At 39.0% G+C, this 17,490-nt stretch overlaps 1 protein-coding gene and 1 long non-coding RNA gene across 2 annotated transcripts; both read right to left on the reverse strand.

The window, feature by feature from the left end:
- Positions 1-320: 320 nt before the first annotated feature.
- On the reverse strand, positions 321-1,335 carry LOC147475742 (uncharacterized). Its single transcript, XR_015207710.1, has 3 exons — positions 1,212-1,335; positions 848-909; positions 321-586 (listed from the first exon to the last, which is right to left on the reverse strand). It is a non-coding gene; the product is annotated as an uncharacterized LOC147475742 (long non-coding RNA).
- A 220-nt stretch (positions 1,336-1,555) lies between these two features.
- LOC147475743 (Myosin heavy chain-related protein) lies at positions 1,556-6,683 on the reverse strand. The gene is made up of 2 exons (XM_086582655.1): positions 6,361-6,683; positions 1,556-3,844 (listed from the first exon to the last, which is right to left on the reverse strand). Exons 1-2 carry the CDS (start codon positions 6,457-6,459, stop codon positions 1,610-1,612), a joined length of 2,334 nt encoding a protein of 777 aa, XP_086438781.1. The 5' UTR covers positions 6,460-6,683; the 3' UTR covers positions 1,556-1,609.
- Positions 6,684-17,490: the final 10,807 nt, after the last annotated feature.

Here is a 17,490-nt window from a genome sequence, read left to right on the forward strand (position 1 = left end):
GAAGCGGTTAGTCACGTGTCTGGCACATGCTTACTAAACACTCGTGATAAAACACGAGATTACTTATTCATAGAACTAATCCGATGGCTCTCGTCTCATTTTGGACATCTATAGTCCTGGGTCATTTCCCTCCCACATGTAATTTAGTTAGTGACGGGAAATCTCCCTACACGAATGACGTTTGATTGATTTCTCTAAATCTACGGCTTCTTAATAAAATCCTACTACTATAAAGCCGTTGTTCATCTCCTCTAAATCCATATTAGTTTGTCTATGTTTTTTTGTGCATATGTAATGGCAGGCAAAGTATTGAGCAAATGTAATTCAACAGGCAAATTGAATTAACTTCAAATAAATAATATGAATCAGGTAAGGTTTTCTATTCCACACATTAAACCTTAAATCCTTAAACCTTGGCAGTTGATTATTTGATTAGCTAACATAAATGGAGTTCATGAGGTATAGAAAGTTAAAATTAAATAATTTTTGTCCACCATCCTTTCTCTGTGTCGACTAATAAACCTTAAAAGTTGGGAGTGCTCCTAGGAGGTCTTGCAGTCTGGCACAACGAAACCACCATCAAGGCCTAAGATAAAATATCATTGGTTAGCTAGATCTCAGCAACTGAATGTAGAACACAACGTACTGCAGTTACAAATCATTGATATTTCGAGGTATGTTCGACACTACATGTAGTGGGGGTAAGTTCAACCTTATATGTACGGTGGGCTGAACCGATTTCTCGCATAACTTTTTTTTTTTGGTAACTATCCACTTTAAACTTTAATACCTCATGTAAATGAGAAATTAATTGCAAAAGCAAAGAAAAAAGGGTGAAAGTGAATACCTTTGACATAGTTAGTTCGGTCCAAAACTAGCTTTGAATTCTTGGTATGGACCTTCAACAACCTACATCCATTAATTTCAATGTTGATGGCACTCAAATAATTTATGCTAAATATTAAAATGAGGTTATTTGGCGTAGGATGTTTTCAAATAGCAAGAATAGTTTGTAAAACACACACATACATTAACCTCAGTTCTCTCCAAATCTAACCAAAGTAATGACACCAACTGCCATGCTCTTAGTTTGGATAGATAACAATTTCTGATCATTGCTTTGTGTATTCAACGAAAGAAACAACATTATTTCAAGCAAATTAAACCTTTGATGTTTAAAACAACCATGACAGAAAAATAAAATTCTTAACCTTTGATGTTTAGAACAACCATGACAGAAAAGTAAAATTTCGAATTTTACTGATGTTGCATTGAGCTTTGGAATATAAAGAGAACATCCTCTGAGTGCAAAAGAATGCTCATCTTCTTTCTAATAATCTTTTCTCACTCACCCCAAAATGACTTTTATAGACTGACACAGTGACACGTTGGCAGTAACTCTCCCTCGCTCTTCTACAAATTTCGGTTGCTGAAAAGATCAGTATGTTTCGATATTAAATATCGTGACAGGTTTTGAAATATTTTAACGCGATGTATTCCGATATTTTGTTGCGGAAAAGGTCGGAAAAAGTGGAGAATGTGGTCTGAGTCTGTGTTAGATATTTACACCAATAAATTAGTTTTAGAGCTTATGTAACAGTTCGTACGGCTATGGCACCACAAAAACACCTGCCTCCTTTACAAGTTGCTCAGTTAGAGCTGAGAGCTGGGCGACTTGTCTTTGAGCTTCCACAAAAGACTCATCTCCCCTAAACCAGCTTTGGAAGATGATATTTTCAGCTTTGGAATCAGTGCCTAAACCAGCTTGTTTCCAAAGTTCCCCAATCATGTTGCCAATGGTACGGAGTGCACTAGTTGCAGTTTCAGCTTCCAGTTGCACAGACTCAAGTGCCAAATCTCCTACACTCTTACTTCCGACCTTTTCCTGTGCAAGTGCATATATTTTGTTGAGACCATTAGGGTCGTCCAGTGTCTCTTGCTTCATCTTCACGAGTTGCATCTCCTTTTCATCCAATTTACTAACAACTGTTTTCATTTCCTCATCTCTTACCGTAAGGGCCCTCTGCGCTGCCAGAACTTCCATCTCTTTTAGTCTTAAACTGTCCCTAGTCATCTCCACCTCCGTTCCCAACTGTTTTTTCTGCAACTCAAACGTAGCTGTTGGCTTCTTGTGTTCCTGCTGCAGTAGCTCATGCTCCATCTTGGGCAATTGGATTTCTTCTCTCAAAAAGCTCAAGGCATTATCCTCTTCGTCCTTCAGAGAATCAACCAGCTGGTCTGTGAGCTTTGTGAGCCTTTCCACTACCGTTGCAGCTTCTGAGAACTTCAGCTTTGTATCATCCAGCTCGTGTTGTATCCTATGAACATGTTCGTCTTTCTCCTGTAGCAGTTTAGAGGATTTAGTAAGCTGCTCTTCTCTGCTGCTTAACAGTTCCTCCAGCTGTTCAGTTTCGCCACTTAAGTCTGATAATTTTTTCTGTGCATCAAAGAGATCAGAATCCTTTTCTTCCAATAGAAGCTTAATGGATGCTAGCTCAGAATGCAGATGCTGGATTTGAAGCCTTGCCTCTACTAGTTCCGACTCTTTAACCTGGAGGAGATTTTGAGCTTCCTTAAATTCATAAGTTCTCTGATCTAATTCATTCTGAAACAAGGTTAGTTCTTGAGTTGTCTGTTTTAGAGAAGACTTTTCTTTGTTCAGTTCCTCCTGTAACTGCTCAATCAACTCCTTCTCCAGGGACAAATCTTGTTCAAGTTCAATGTTTTGGGCCTCTGCAACCCGAACCTTAGCATGCTCATTCTTTAGTTCACTCTCTGCATCTCTTAAACGTTCGGTGTAAGCTATCATCACAAGCTTCTGCACTTCAAGTTCCCCCAGTTGCTTTTCAAGTTGGTGCTCATGTTCTTCCATTTTCCTCCAAGAAAAAGCTAGAGATTTCTGAGAAGAAACCAACTCAGACCTCACATCAGTGAGAAGCATTTTCACTCTTTTAAAATCCTCAAGAGCTTCACTACTTGCACCCATGTGTCTGTGTGCTTCTTCTGTCAAACATTTCAGTTCTTCTTGTGCCGATAACCACTCCACAGTCTGATTTTTTAACTTTGCCTCTGCAACTTGAAGTTTGTCCTTTTCAATCTTCCTCAGATTTGCCAATTCTTTTAGCTCTTGTTTCTTCTCGACGACTGCCTTCTTGAGCTCTTGTACCTCAGTTGCCTGTTTCTTGATGACGTCATTGGCCTTGTTTAGGATCTGGTCATTGGATATTATTTGGGATTCCATCCTTGAAGTCTCCTCGGTTTTCTTAATAAATTTGTTCCTCATTTCAATGAGTTCTGCCTCTTTCAAAGATAACGCAGAATGAGCGAAAACTATATCCCGGTCCCTCTCTTCGATCACAAATTTAAGATTTTCTATCATCCTCGCTTGAGAGGCAAAATCATGGTTAGCCTGTTTCAGGTCTTCTTTGATTTTTTCCTGTTTGACATGAGCAGCAGCAATTTCTTTCTCTCTCTGCTCCAACTCCTGCTTTGCACGGCTTATTTCTGCACGCTCCAACAACACCCGACTCTCTGCATCTTTCAAATCTTCCTCTTTTTCCCTCAATGTTGCCAAGGCTGCTTGAAGGCCCGACTCAAAGGTTTCATATTCAAACCCAATTTGCATGCCCTCTGAAGTACTTAGCTCTTCCAGTTTCTGTGTTTGTGCAAAGAACCTATCCAGAAGAATCCTCAATGAATCTGTCGCTACATTTTCACTGTTGTCAACGCTAAAATTCCTGTTACCCAAGACTGACCTGGTCACATTAATAGAATGCCTTTCCCTATTTCTTGATCCTATAACAGTAACATATTTGTGTTCCCTGTTGACCCTCAACCCAGACAACTGCAAAAACAAATGCACCATTTAGACTTACTTTCAGTCACCGACTACCAATCAATCCAGTTCAGCATGACATATAAGATTCAATCAAGTGTTATTGAAAATGGATGGCAAGGAAATAAGAAGCTATATGCTATTAGTTGATATTTTGCTCAATGAGTTTTAAATGGGCATGTAAGATACACTTGGAAGGTTGAGATATGCAACGTCTTGGAGAAGTAAATAGTAAAATGTTGAAAGAAGGTATGATATTTTTTGAAAACTAATTGAGGATGATATCGACACATAAACCAGTATCAGTAACAGCCGAGCAGATGTCAGATATGCCTGACATGTTACATGGCATATTCCTAGAGTATTTCGTGTGCCGGCTACCTTCAACTTTCAAGTGTAAAAGCACTACTCTACCTTAAACTAATAAATAGCATTTCTAATTTCCATTTTCATGACCGATCCGTTGACATGTCAAACACATGCGCATGTATTGGGAAACCCACTTCTAATTGCAATTATATATTCATTGCCCTGCAATATCTATGTGATTTCAACCTGATGCATAGGATACTTATTAAGGATAGTACAATGATATCTCCTACTTTCCCATTTTAGACTTTGCTAGTGAGCATCAACAATTTCTAACAATCCCACCCAAGATAAGACCTTAAACAACCAAAATAATCTCAAATATGGCCAGAAGAAAGAAAAAATTGTCTGATCTGTAGATATAATATTTTAAATACCAAATTGTCAGAGCCTGAACTATTGGCGAGAGATGTAACAATGTGTCGAAAGGATTGTGGGTCTTAACATCTGGAAGCATGTGCTTAGGAACACCCTCGAGGCAGGGTATACGACCAACACCACAATCCCCTCCCTCCAGCAGTACTGGTGGACTGTTGAGTCCAATCTGCCAACACACATGACGTAATGCTTTCCTTCCATGCACCATGTTAATATATGCCTTATTCTAGAAGCCCAACTATGGAGAAAAACACAATAATGAATATAAACAGGCCACTAATCTAGACTAGGCAAGCAAACACCTACTACCACTGCAAAGGGGTATGAACATTCCCAACAACAAAAGACTTGTTGATAAAGAATATGGACTGGCACAATGAACAAACAAAAAGCAGTTTGCTCATATCCTCTTCATTATACTTCACCAGTTTAATACAAAATATAATCTCATTTCTTTTCTATTTGTGAACTCCATTAAGAGAGAGATACTAATGAATAATTCACAAACTATACTCTTGAGCCATTGGCTCAACTGTTGGGTTTGAATTTCCCCTGAATCTCCTGGAATCATGTTATAATTCAAATCCTACGGGACTTGATGATAGACCATTGCTTGGTTTCTCTAGAGCTGGTTATGTCTCCACGTTGATTACCTTCCGGGGTTGGTAAGCTTCGGGCCAGGCATACAGTAAAGTGGGTGCTTAGGTTTCTCTTGTGTGATGTGGAGGCAACGGGACTACTTAGGTGATGACGATGATATGTCATGTTGCATTGTTTAACAAACATTTGCTCGGGTTTTTAGCATCATGCTGACTATACAAAGAGTGTAATTTTTTTATACGTCTTTTAATCTGCAAATCAAAGAAGTTACGACCTAAATGCAAGATTGATATAGACCAACCATGTATATAAGTGACATCATAAATAAAATCCCTACCATAATAAGACTGGACTTTGTGATTCATTCCGACACTTCAGTTCCCACTGCCTACGACTACTACCATTAGTGGCTCATCTCCATAGCTGAAAGAGGCCGATAGCCTCTATGACTTTTTAGACAACGTATACTTAGGCTCAACCTTGGACTACCCCTCCTAGTTAAACCAAGATTTCCTACTCACCCCTCCCAGAATGTGAGAATCCATAGCGTTCCAAACCCTCTAACACTAAACAGATATCATTTAGGCAAGAGCCTCGGTCTCTCTACTAGCAAATGACAGACCCACTACAGAAACTAAATCCTTCATATGCTTCACTGCCATTTGACAGTTAACTCAAACCTCGTCACTTCCAATGGGGTATCCAACCCCACAAGTTCTACTAAGATGGGGCTCTAATGCTCTATGCAGATCTATCACGACAACACTGTTTAACCTCAGTTACTCAGTACCTGTAAAATCAGTTGCATTGTTACCAAATTGCAGGGTTAGTTGATCCTAATTAAGGAACCGTTTGGCACCTCTTGGTGACGACTAGGGACTTGAGTCACTATCGGCAACAAAGCGTTATAATGTGCACAATTTACTAAATTCTTTTACTGATCATTTTCAGAAGGAAAACAAGCAGTTTGACCGTTGGACAGACAACAATGTATAACCAATCGTTGCAAGAGTATCTTCACCTATGTGTAGTTCACTTTCAATTAGCCAAAGTTTCCAAACAATTCCATAAAATCATTGACTTAAGTAGAAACAATCGAAATAAATAAGAAATTTCAAAGGGTCAATCAAGAAAGAGCAAAACAAAAAAATGTTACAGAAGAAAGAGAGGTATTATACCTGTGAGAAGGAGGAGGAAAATGGATGAGAAGAAAAGGAAGACACTGGATTTATAATGCCAAGAGGAGCAGCATCACACCACGCCATTTTCATTGTCATCTCATTTGTTGAGACAAGAAAAATATTTGTTCAATAATGCTTCTCAAGTCTCAAGTCTCAAGTCTCAAGTCACTACTAAATTCTCTTCTTGTTAATATTGTTGTACTTGTATTTTTAGTTTAGTTTGCTTTATTGTTGTGTCATTGTACTAATGGTCTAAGTAGTGGCAAGGACAGAAGCAACGGTTTCTCTCACTGAACCATTCGTTTTAAAATGGAAATGTCAAAAAAAATACGAAATGGATAAGAAGTGGATAAACACGCGTTGAGTGAGTAATTCGCTAGTACGATGATTCTGCTGTTTGCCTTTTCGTTGTTTTGCTCTACTAGATTCTGGGGTGGCTAATAACATGTACAGACCCCATCTCAAGGCAGACCCCCAAACCTAAAATTGTCCTTGGGCACCCCTACCATTTTGCAAATATAAAAAGGAAATGGAGAGCACGGATAAAAACAAGTTGATGCAACTAATGCAGAAAATGTTAGTATGGTTAGAACGTCTTTTAGTTCAATTGAACCGTTCTTAATGTGGGACCGAGACATCTCATCTATGTGTTAAACTGTCCGGTCTAAGCAACTTGGGCAAAAAATAATAGCCTAACCAGAACGTCTTTTTGTTTTAAGTTAGTTAAATTAAACCAATCTTAATGCATGACCAACACGATCTATGTGTAAGACGATCTATTCTGATCAGCTAACTAGCTAAGGCAGAAAATAATAGTCTAATCAGAACGTCTTTTTTTCTAACTTAGTTCAGTTAAACCGATCTTAATGCATGACCAACATAATCTATGTGTAAGATGGTCCATTCCGACCAACTAAGGTAGAAAATGTTAGCATATATGGAACGTCTTTTTATTTTATTTTAGTTCAGTTTAACAGTTTGAAATTTGAAAAGTTCAATTTCAAACTTATATTTAAAATTTTGACAAAATATTTCGGACCAACTTACTTAAGGTCATAATATTAGCTCTATTGGGCCAACATGGACGTCGAATGTTAGCCAATTTCAAAATTGATCTAAATTCGTCTTTTTTGAATTTCAATTTCAAAATTGAAAATCAAATAAATTATGTTATTTCACCAAAAATTAAAATCCAATTTCAAATTTGAAATTTGAATTTGAATTTGAATTTTATCTTTCTCTCCAAAGGATTTATTTGATTCAAATTCAAATTCAAATTCAACTCGGCGAAAATCAAGAAAAAAGAACATAAACTTGTATTAATACAAAATAAACAATTAGTTTTGAATTACCAAAATATTGTTTTTGAAATTTTATTTTTGATTGGAAATTTCAATTTAAATATAAATGCTAACTATAAATTGAAAACCAAAAAAAAAATTAACTTTAAACCCTAAACCGAAATGAGTATTTAAAATAACTTCAACAAGATTTTCTAATTATTATCTTAAAATCAAGATTTTGTCACCCAATGTTAATCAATTTTTTAGTGAATTATTAAAAGTTGACCAATTTTGACCAACTAAACGGTATCTTTTTTTTAATTAGCGAAATTTAATAATAAAATTTGAAATAAAGAAAAAAATGTTATTCTTCAATTTTATTTGCATCTATACAAAGACAAAACCTTAAACTCCGAACTCTACACCTTTGGGCCTATTTTAAGTCAAAACGACCGGCTCAAAAAGAGCTTTTTAATGGTCTAGACCTGGACCCAATCAGAGTAGTATAAGTAGATTAAATGAGTATTGAAGTAAATTCCAATAGTTAGGACCCTTTTGGACTTAAGTATTTAGGTTTTGGGCAAGTGGGCCAAAACACAGCTCCCAAGCACATGCACGAGAAATGCTGATGAAAATTGTAACCTAAACCTATATTATAAGGAGGTTAAGGCAAAGACAGTTGAATAATCTCTCCCCCATTAGTTTAATATAATTTAGATTTTCCTTTGCAGCATCCCTCTCCATTAAAATACTTTCAAGTTATTATTCAATTCAATTTCTTCTTTACACTATGTCTTGTTATTATTTTATTACTTATGATAGTCCAATGAATCAAAGTTAAACTCCCATTAGAGAGAGTTTGAAAGAAGCTTTAAGAGGACTTGATTTGTTAGTATAAAATTGTTGGTTAGAACTTTAAGTTTAGATTTTTCTTGACTTAGAGATAAGGAGAGTTTAATTTAAACTAGAGAATTGTGAGTTTTTCCATGAGAATGGAAAACAAGCTTTCTCTCATGCTAACTAGTTTATGACTAGAGATAGTATTGTATCTCAATTCCTTCTACACTCTTTTCTCTCCTTTTTCCTCTGTTTTAGGTTGGGCTCTCTCTCAAATATGAAACCCCCTCACTTCTATCTCTCACTGTTATCTTTATACCCCATTTCCTTCCATCTTAGTCGTCCACCTGTCCCTCCATCGTTCGCTCTCTCTTCTTCCAATTTCAAAACAGGGTTTTACAAACTGGGCCTTTTAAGATTCAGGGCTCTGGACCGATCTTATACTCAACGAAGTTCACCCCACGTATCTTACATCAGGCCAATCCTACCCCTAATCCTCTATACCCTAGACCCTACCACCATAGATGCCCCTTCTCGATTCCGCAGCCATATATTGGCCTGGGTTCGAGAATTCCCCACACATCTTTGCTTTAGCACCCGACCTTCCTCTTCTGACTCTTCATCAGTATGTGTGTGCTATAGAGAGTACTCATCACGCCCATCTTTTCAGTAACCCTTCGTATTCTAAGCCTCTACGTGTCATCTTTCTATTAGAACATCCAACGACTCTTCGATTTCTTCACCCCAGGGATTTTACTCTTTTGCCCTTCCTTTATTTAAAGTCCTGCTCGTTTCTTCTTCCTTCCTCTTTTCATTTCGCCCTCTCTCATCATTCTCCTTTCTTTCTAACAGCTTCTCCTCCTCTACCACACTCTGATCCACTTATCCCCTTGGCAATTGCTCTGGTACAACTCTTTTTTGATGGAAATCCGATTCAGGTTCGTTATTTTCCTTTCCCTTTTGTCTTAGTGCATTTTTGTTCCTTCCGTTCCTTTTACTTAGCAACTGTTTGAGTCTTCCCCTTTCTTCGAGTCTATTCATCTCCCCTTTTCGATATCGGCATCGGACTCCGATGACTCTTTCCTTCCCCGGCCTTTCTTGAGGGTGGCGTCCCCACCTCCGATGGTCGATGTGGCCAGATCCCACATCCGGCGCTTCATCCCACCATTGCCCCCCCTTTCCCAATATTGTAGACCTAATTTGGATGCAATTAAGGCTGCTTATGGAATTCCAGCTGACATCATTCTAGAACATGTGCCCTCTATCACCCACTACCCTCATTTGGTTCATAGGCGGCCGGGGTCTCTTGTAGTCTCCGTAGGTCAAATTGTTGCCTGGTTGCGGCTTCCCCTTACATTATTAGACGTCGAGGTATGCAATCACTTCAACATCCCTCCTTGTTAAGGCATTGGGATCTTTTGGAAGATAATGTATACTGCGAACTACTAGAATAGATCGGGTGATCCCAAGATATCATACTGCGATATTATCTCTCAATATTTCATAAAGAGGAGTACCAAGGACATCAGCGTGGGGTACTAGTCTTTTTGTGTCTGCCCTAAAAAGAAATCCTTTATCCTTCGCATTACCACCTCTAACAAACTGTGGTATCACTACCCACTATATGTATCTGGGAATTTTTTGCTTGCGGATGATAAGAGCCCAAAACTGTAGTTTTAACCCTTTAACAGTCATACTTTTAGACCAATTATGTGAGTAATAATTAAGAGTTAACACTGATTACGTGTTTTATGCATTTCGGGCTTCAAAGTCCATTATGTGCGAAAATGTGCCACTTTAGCGAGATAAAGGAGCAAAAAGTCGGTTACTAAAGAGTTCCGTGATTAAAGGCCAAGTTTCGAGAAGACAAAGCTTCTCTAAAAGCCCTGTCCAAAAGCTGAAAAGTCGACGCGCGCGTAAAACGACACACAAAGTCGTAGAACTTCCGAAGGACATATCTTTGGACTCGGACCTCGAATGGGGCCTACCTTATGTCAAAACGACCGCTCGGAAAGAGCTTTCCAATGGTCTAAGCCTTGACCCAATCAGAGGAGCAAAAAGTGGACGGAAAGTCTATTAAATCCAACTACACCAAGAGGCCTTTTCTCGGACTAAAAAGAATTTGGTTTTGGGCCTGATTCTCTGGCCCAAAACATGGCTCCAAGCCCATGCACGATTTTTGGATCTGAAAGTATAAAAACAAAAGCTTAATTCTTTGTTAAGGGAGATTTTTAGGTTAGAAAATAAAAGTAGCTTAGAATAGAAAGTAGCCATTAAAATAGCTTCTAAATCTAGTTTTATTTAATTCTTTTGATTAAGTGTAGTTTCAAATCCAATTATTGTATTAGATTAAACCTTGGAATCTTGTTCTTCATTTTGATTAGGTCAATAAAGTAGTATTTCTATCAACTTCGATTTTTGTCATTTCCATTTCTAGATCCAATTTCAATTCCTGTCTTTATTGCATTTTAGTCATTAAATTAGATTTCATTATTGTTTAATTAAGTAAATTTCAATTCTTTATATCATGTTTAGTTTAAATTTAATCGGAAATGATTGCGTAATGATTCTCAGCTAAACCTCCATTAGGGGGGTTGAGAAGCCTTGATGAAAGCTTGATTCGATTAACGTAGATTCGTCGTAATTTCCTTTCCACTCTAGAAATGTTTAGTTCACCATGAGAATGGGTTTAATCGTTCACATGCTAGTTATTAATTGGTAGAAATGCCATGTGTAATTAGGGATTCAATTCGGATTCAATTCGGATTACGATTTGTAGTTAATAGGATTAAGTCGAAGTTAAGGTGGAATCAATTCCCCTCTAACTCCTTATCATCGAATCAAAGTAGCATTCCCTTAGTTATTCCCATCGTCGACTAGTTGCATTTCGTGGGTAGTTGCATCGTAGTCTAGTTGCCTTTTTCGTAAATCTCTCATTAGACTTTAAGTTTAGATTACTTACACGTGAGAACACAGCATGCGGAAGGACTAGGAGTGGAACAAATCACTCTACTCCACTATATCTCATAGACTTGAGAGTAGAATCTTTGATAAACATAGACCCATAAGATCAAGTTTAGTTTTACTTGCGTTTAGAGTTCATCGCTTTATTTCGTAGGTAAGACTATTCAATTTTATCTTTTACCAAATGGCGCCGCTGCCATCTTAGTTTCACTTTTGTATTGTTTTCATAGTGTTAGTACTGTTCTTAAAGTCCCATTTCACCCACCCACCCTTGTTTGATTCATACCGTGGTTTGTCCATTTCGAGTTGAAAAATTATGGGTCGAAATTACACCGATGGCTCCTTTCCATGGCGACCATGCTACTCATCGAACCCACGAGCCACCAGCCCCATGTGGAGCGACCATCCCTTAAACTCTGGAATTCTAAGATACACCGAGCGATCAAGCTTCTGCGAGCGACTTCGCCACCAGCAAATTTTTTTTTTTTTCGGATTTCGGCGGTTTTGATTCAACTTTGATCTTTCATATTTTTCGGTGTTCTAACTTTGTATATACACCGAACAAAGCGTAAACAAGGCGCTATTCATAAAGCGAAGCAAGGACCTTGTCGGGTATTCCTTTCTTCCACACCTCGGATCTCCTCGTTAGAGGTTTATACTAGTATATTAGAATTGTTTGGAGTGTTGGCGTGTTTATCTAAGTTGGTCTTAGCCTTGTATGAGGTTAAGGTCCGGGCGAACAAAAACACCGAATGTAAATACACAAAAACATCAACAATCAAGTCTATCTAGTATACCACCCACTACACCTCTAGCTACTATTTCACACACACCACCGATATAATGGCGGAAGAAAGAGAGACTCCTCCTCTCGACTTCTACAAAGCCTCGGCGATAGCCCCAAATCTTGCATCGTTCTAGCGGACCCGATTGGGGGATTTCGAATCCCTCCAAATATTTTTAATTTGTTACCCGTTTTTCATGGATTAGACCATGAAAAACCTTATCAGCTACATCGCATAGGATTGAACAAGTTCTAACAACATTCCACCATCCTACGGTTGGTGCGGAACAAATTAAATTAAGGGTATTCCCTTTCACCTTAGCCCGATAAAGCGTCTCTTGGTTAAATATGGCGCCTAATTCTCGTGGACTCGTGGGCTAAACTTGTTCAGTTTGTTTTATGGAACATTTTTACCCACCCTTTAAAGGCGGATGAGATGCTTTCCAAGATCCATTTCTTTTCGACAAAATCCTCATGAATCATTTTGAGGGCTTGGAATCGTTCACCGATCTCCTTATAGAGTGTCCACATCATAACTTAGCGAAAGACACGTTAGTTCGTGCCTTTTCAAAGGACTTCTACACCACCATAAAGAAGTCCTTGACATAATGAATGGGGGTAGTTTCTTAAGCAAAGGAGCTTCGGAGGCTTATAAATTTTTAGAGGACCAAACTAAGCGAAATAACAACTGGGGTAGTGACGATTACTCCCACTCCGCTAGTTCTTCTTCAACAGTTAAGGCTACCAGTATGTTTGAGGTTAAATCAGATCCTGAGCTTAAAACTCTAATTGAATCCCTCACAAAAAAGGTAGATGTCATTTCTATACAACAAAAGCCAATCCCCGTCATGAATGTAAATTCAAATCCATGTAGTTTCTGTTGGAGCCCTGAGCATCCCGACTCCACCGTCCTAGCCCTATGAACAGGCTTGTTCCATTAATAGTGAACCTAACACCCCTTGGAGACAAAATCCCAACTTCGGTTGGAGAAATAACCAAAACGCGTCATACCTCAAGGGTACAATAACCAATATGTTAGGCCTACGCATAGGCTTTAACCAAGCCCCACTACGACAAGGGCGAGGTCGGGGAATTTTAATAATTATAACAACCAAGTGCAACCTCGACAAGGTCAAGCACAAGGTCAAAGTAGTTATAATAATTATAATGCTAATAGAGGTATCCTTCCTAAAATAATAACTACCAAAATCCACCCATAAATAATTCACGTGAAATAGTTCCAAATCCACACCACCCGTGACTACTACACCCACACAACCGATCGTCTTGACACCTTCATACAAGTGAGCCAAAAACTTTTCCAAACCATGGCTCAATCTAACCAACAAACTTCTACAATCCATTAATAATTTAACCAAACAAATGGCTCAAGATAAAGCCCAACCCAAAGGCGTGTTTCCGTGTCACGAAATACCTAATCCTAAAACAACAAATACAGCCTTTGAGGTAACCAATAATACTAGTAACGAGTATGAAAATGTAGGTGAGCTAAAGGCCATCACCACTCTCCGTTTTTCCGCAGATTGGTTGATAACAAAGTAACTATGCCTATAGTTACCCCACCACCCGAGCCCCTACACCTGCTATATTACTAGATACCGAAATAGAAACCGAAGAGCCTACCACCGTAGAGGTACCGATTCAACCTGACCTAAGAAATAGGAAGCCATGGTTAAACACCCGGGTAATACCATTGCAAAATATAGACGAAACCACCGTTTCCACAAAAATTAGCCATGTTAACTAGGGATACAAATTACGAGGGAGATTAGGGATGTTTTAAAGAATCTAACTATAAACCTTCCCTTCCTCGAAGCTATAAAAAGCTACCACACCATGCTAAGTTTCTTAAGGAATTGTGTACTACTAGGCGTAAAGAGCAATATACCAAAAGACGCCTTTTTAATGAACAATTCCCAACTCTATCCGAACATAATGGAATTGTTAAGTACAAGGACCCCCGGTCGCCCCATCGATGATGCACCTTAGGAGATTCCTATCTGACGACGAATCGTTATTAGACTTGGGGGCTAGTGTAAACTTACTCCGCTTTTTTTGTATAGACAAATAGGTCTAGACGAGATGCAACCCACTAGAATGATGGCGTTGCAATTAGGCGATCGGTCTATTAAGTATCCTAAGGGTGTCGTCGAAAATGTTCGTAAAAATTCGTGATTTTTACTATCCGCTGATTTTGTCATCCTCGACACGTAAGTCGTTAATGACTCGTCCCGATCATCTTAGGGCGACCTTTTTTCGGCAACCGCCAATGCGGCCATTAATTGCCGCGATGGTTCAATGTCCATGTCTTTTGGCCATCTTGTTTGTTGAAGTCAATGTTTTTAAAATAAAGACACACGCACCCGATTCGTCAATAGATGGAGAGGTTAGCATGATCGAGGCGTTGCTTTCGAGATTATTTCAACAACACTTTCCTTGATAATCATATGCCCAAATTTCTTTCCTTTGGAAGTTCAGACTCCAACATTTCCATCCCTACAATAGTCGATACATATATTACGGATGAGGATGAGATAGATGACTTTCTCAAAGATGTAGAGGACTATCATAGTAATGAGGATATGACCAAGCTAGATGAGCAATTCGATGAGTTTCTTCGAGCAGGTGATGAATCACCCTATCAAGAACTACTTTGCACAACATCCACCTCGATTCCCCTCCTTCTACCTTTTCAAAGGAATCCCGACTTTGCACTCGATCCTGTTGTTTCTTCTGTGCTTCATAATTTTTTAAATCCACCTAGTAAACAAATACTACAGAAGGACAAACCATTTGACACCTTCATTTTCAGAATTGAGACAGTCCCTACACACATGATGAATGAGTTTTGTGCTAAAACCACATCCTTATTGTTTCACGGTGTCTTTTCTACAACTTATCCATATCCACCATATTCTCCACAACCATTCACTTTTCCACACTTATTTACTAGAACACCCACTCATTCAAAAATGAAAAATAAGGTGCATGATAGGTTACATAATAGGGTTATCCGACTTAAACTTTCATTTCACTAGGTTGAGTCATAGGAAATCTTGGTGCTTGATTGTGTTTGGATATGTTTTCTGTGATATTTATTTTATGGAATGATCCACAATTATTTCGGGTTGTTGATATATGATAAACTGCATGTTCATACATACGCCTAAATAAAGTCTCGAAAGTATCCTACTATAAATGACTCAACTTTTGTGTTTGGTGCATTTCCTTTCATTTCCATATATTGGTGAGTGCACCATTAAGGTAACCGGCCCCTCCCTATGGAGTGTGTGGCTATAAGTACCGGATCCTAAGTCCACGTTTAAACATAATTCACGTTTTCCACTCTTGCATGTTTTTCGGATTTTTGAGTCATGTTTCTCTATGGGGTGAATTATGTTTTATTGTTTATTGTTTTTACTTTTAAAATTAAAAAAAATATATATATATATATATATATATATATATATATATATATATATATATATATATATATAAAGAATAAGCATAGTAACCTAGGAAGTCTCGGAAATCTGACTTTAAAAGACCCACAGCTAAAAACAAATTTTCTAAGCTTCGTTGTAAAAATTTGTTTGGGGGTGGGGTGTTCGTGTTTCCGTACTAAATATTTATGTCCCATTAGAGTTGCTTAGGCCGTTTTTATTGTATTACGATTCGGGTTGACATAATCTATGAATTTAGAGTTCAATTGTTCGCATAACGTACGTCATGCACGCACTTCGAGGCATTTTCCACTATCTTATATGTCATCCACCATCGGAATAGAGTGTTTTATGGATCATTGGATTGGAAATTCTCTCCTGATCATTTCCATATCTCATTCGCAAAAAATCGGACCGGGTAACGGCGGCAATTTTGATTTGAAGTTTCAAAAAATCGGAAAAAATCACAAATTTCGATTTTGGGGTTGGGCCCAACCCGCGCCCACCGATAGTGCGACCGCGCCCTTACCTTAACCAACAGTCGCGATCTTCTTCTCCATCCGCCATTAACGCCCAAGCTCCAAAAACCTAAAAAACAAAATCAAAATAAAAAGAAAACAAAAATTAAACCACGCCCAAAATAAAAAACCAACCCAAATCGACTCCAAACACCACCGACCACCATTACCACCAAATTACATAACCAAAAATCCACCAAAATATCAAATTTTGGTGCTGCCGCGCCACCACTCCACCACCACCATGGTTTGCATCAACCGGTCTATTAAAATCCCACCACCACATCACATTTAAACCCCCACTACATTCCAAACTTCCAATGGCTCAACAACGCCGAATTTTACCGGAGCAAGCTTTTACTGCCGACCACTTCGCGCCGTTCTACGATGATGAGATGATCAGTCGAGACTGGAATAGCTTGTGGTACTTCGACCGAAGCCTATTACCACGAGGATTTAGTCCGACGGTTCTCTACGATCGAGGGAGTTGGAAGGGATGAGGATTTTGTTGTTGTGGCAAAGAGGAGGAAGGAGGTGACGATTGTTTTGTTAGTTGAGATTCTAGGCATTCCGCCTAGAATCCATCTGATGTCAACCTGCAGGAGTCCCAACATAATGGGGTAGAGCCATTGATGCAAGAGACAGTTATTGGAGGCGACTACAATCGCGAGATCGCATTGTGTTAAACAGAACTTCCCTTAGGACCAACCACCGGGCTACAACTTAGTGGATTGGTCGGAACATCTAGGGAAGGGGAAGGTCGACATCGGCCTGAACTGCCTCCACATCTTATGGATACTCAAGAGCGAAGTATGAGTTCTGCATCTTAGAGTTTTACTTGAGCATGATTAGGGGAGTAGGGAAGTCCGTTGCCCTCTCCCCGTGTTGATAACAAAGATCATCATCTTTGAAGTTGAGAGCGGCTTCTTCAGCGATTGATCGGACATAGATCATCGCCTCCACCGTAACCCTCGCATCTATAAGGAGTGTGTCCAATGGGTTTGGAGATTGGCTGAGGATAGAGAAGAAGAAGAAGAGGATGGTGGAGCTGAGAATGAAGAGGAGGCCGGGGAAATTAGGATGCCTCGGAGGATGAGGAGGACATGACGTGTTTTGACGAGGATGCCTTGGAGAGGTCTTTGGTCGATCTGAACGCATGGCTGTGATCCATCGTGGCATCGCATTAAACTCAACACTATCTGTGAAGACCTCCGGACTCGGCAGCAACGATGCATCATAACTTCGAGCTCCGCACCCGGAGAGGGCGAGAGGTGGGA

Source organism: Coptis chinensis, chromosome 9, assembly GCF_015680905.1.
Source record: "Coptis chinensis isolate HL-2020 chromosome 9, ASM1568090v1, whole genome shotgun sequence".
Classification (NCBI taxonomy): Eukaryota; Viridiplantae; Streptophyta; class Magnoliopsida; order Ranunculales; family Ranunculaceae; genus Coptis; species Coptis chinensis.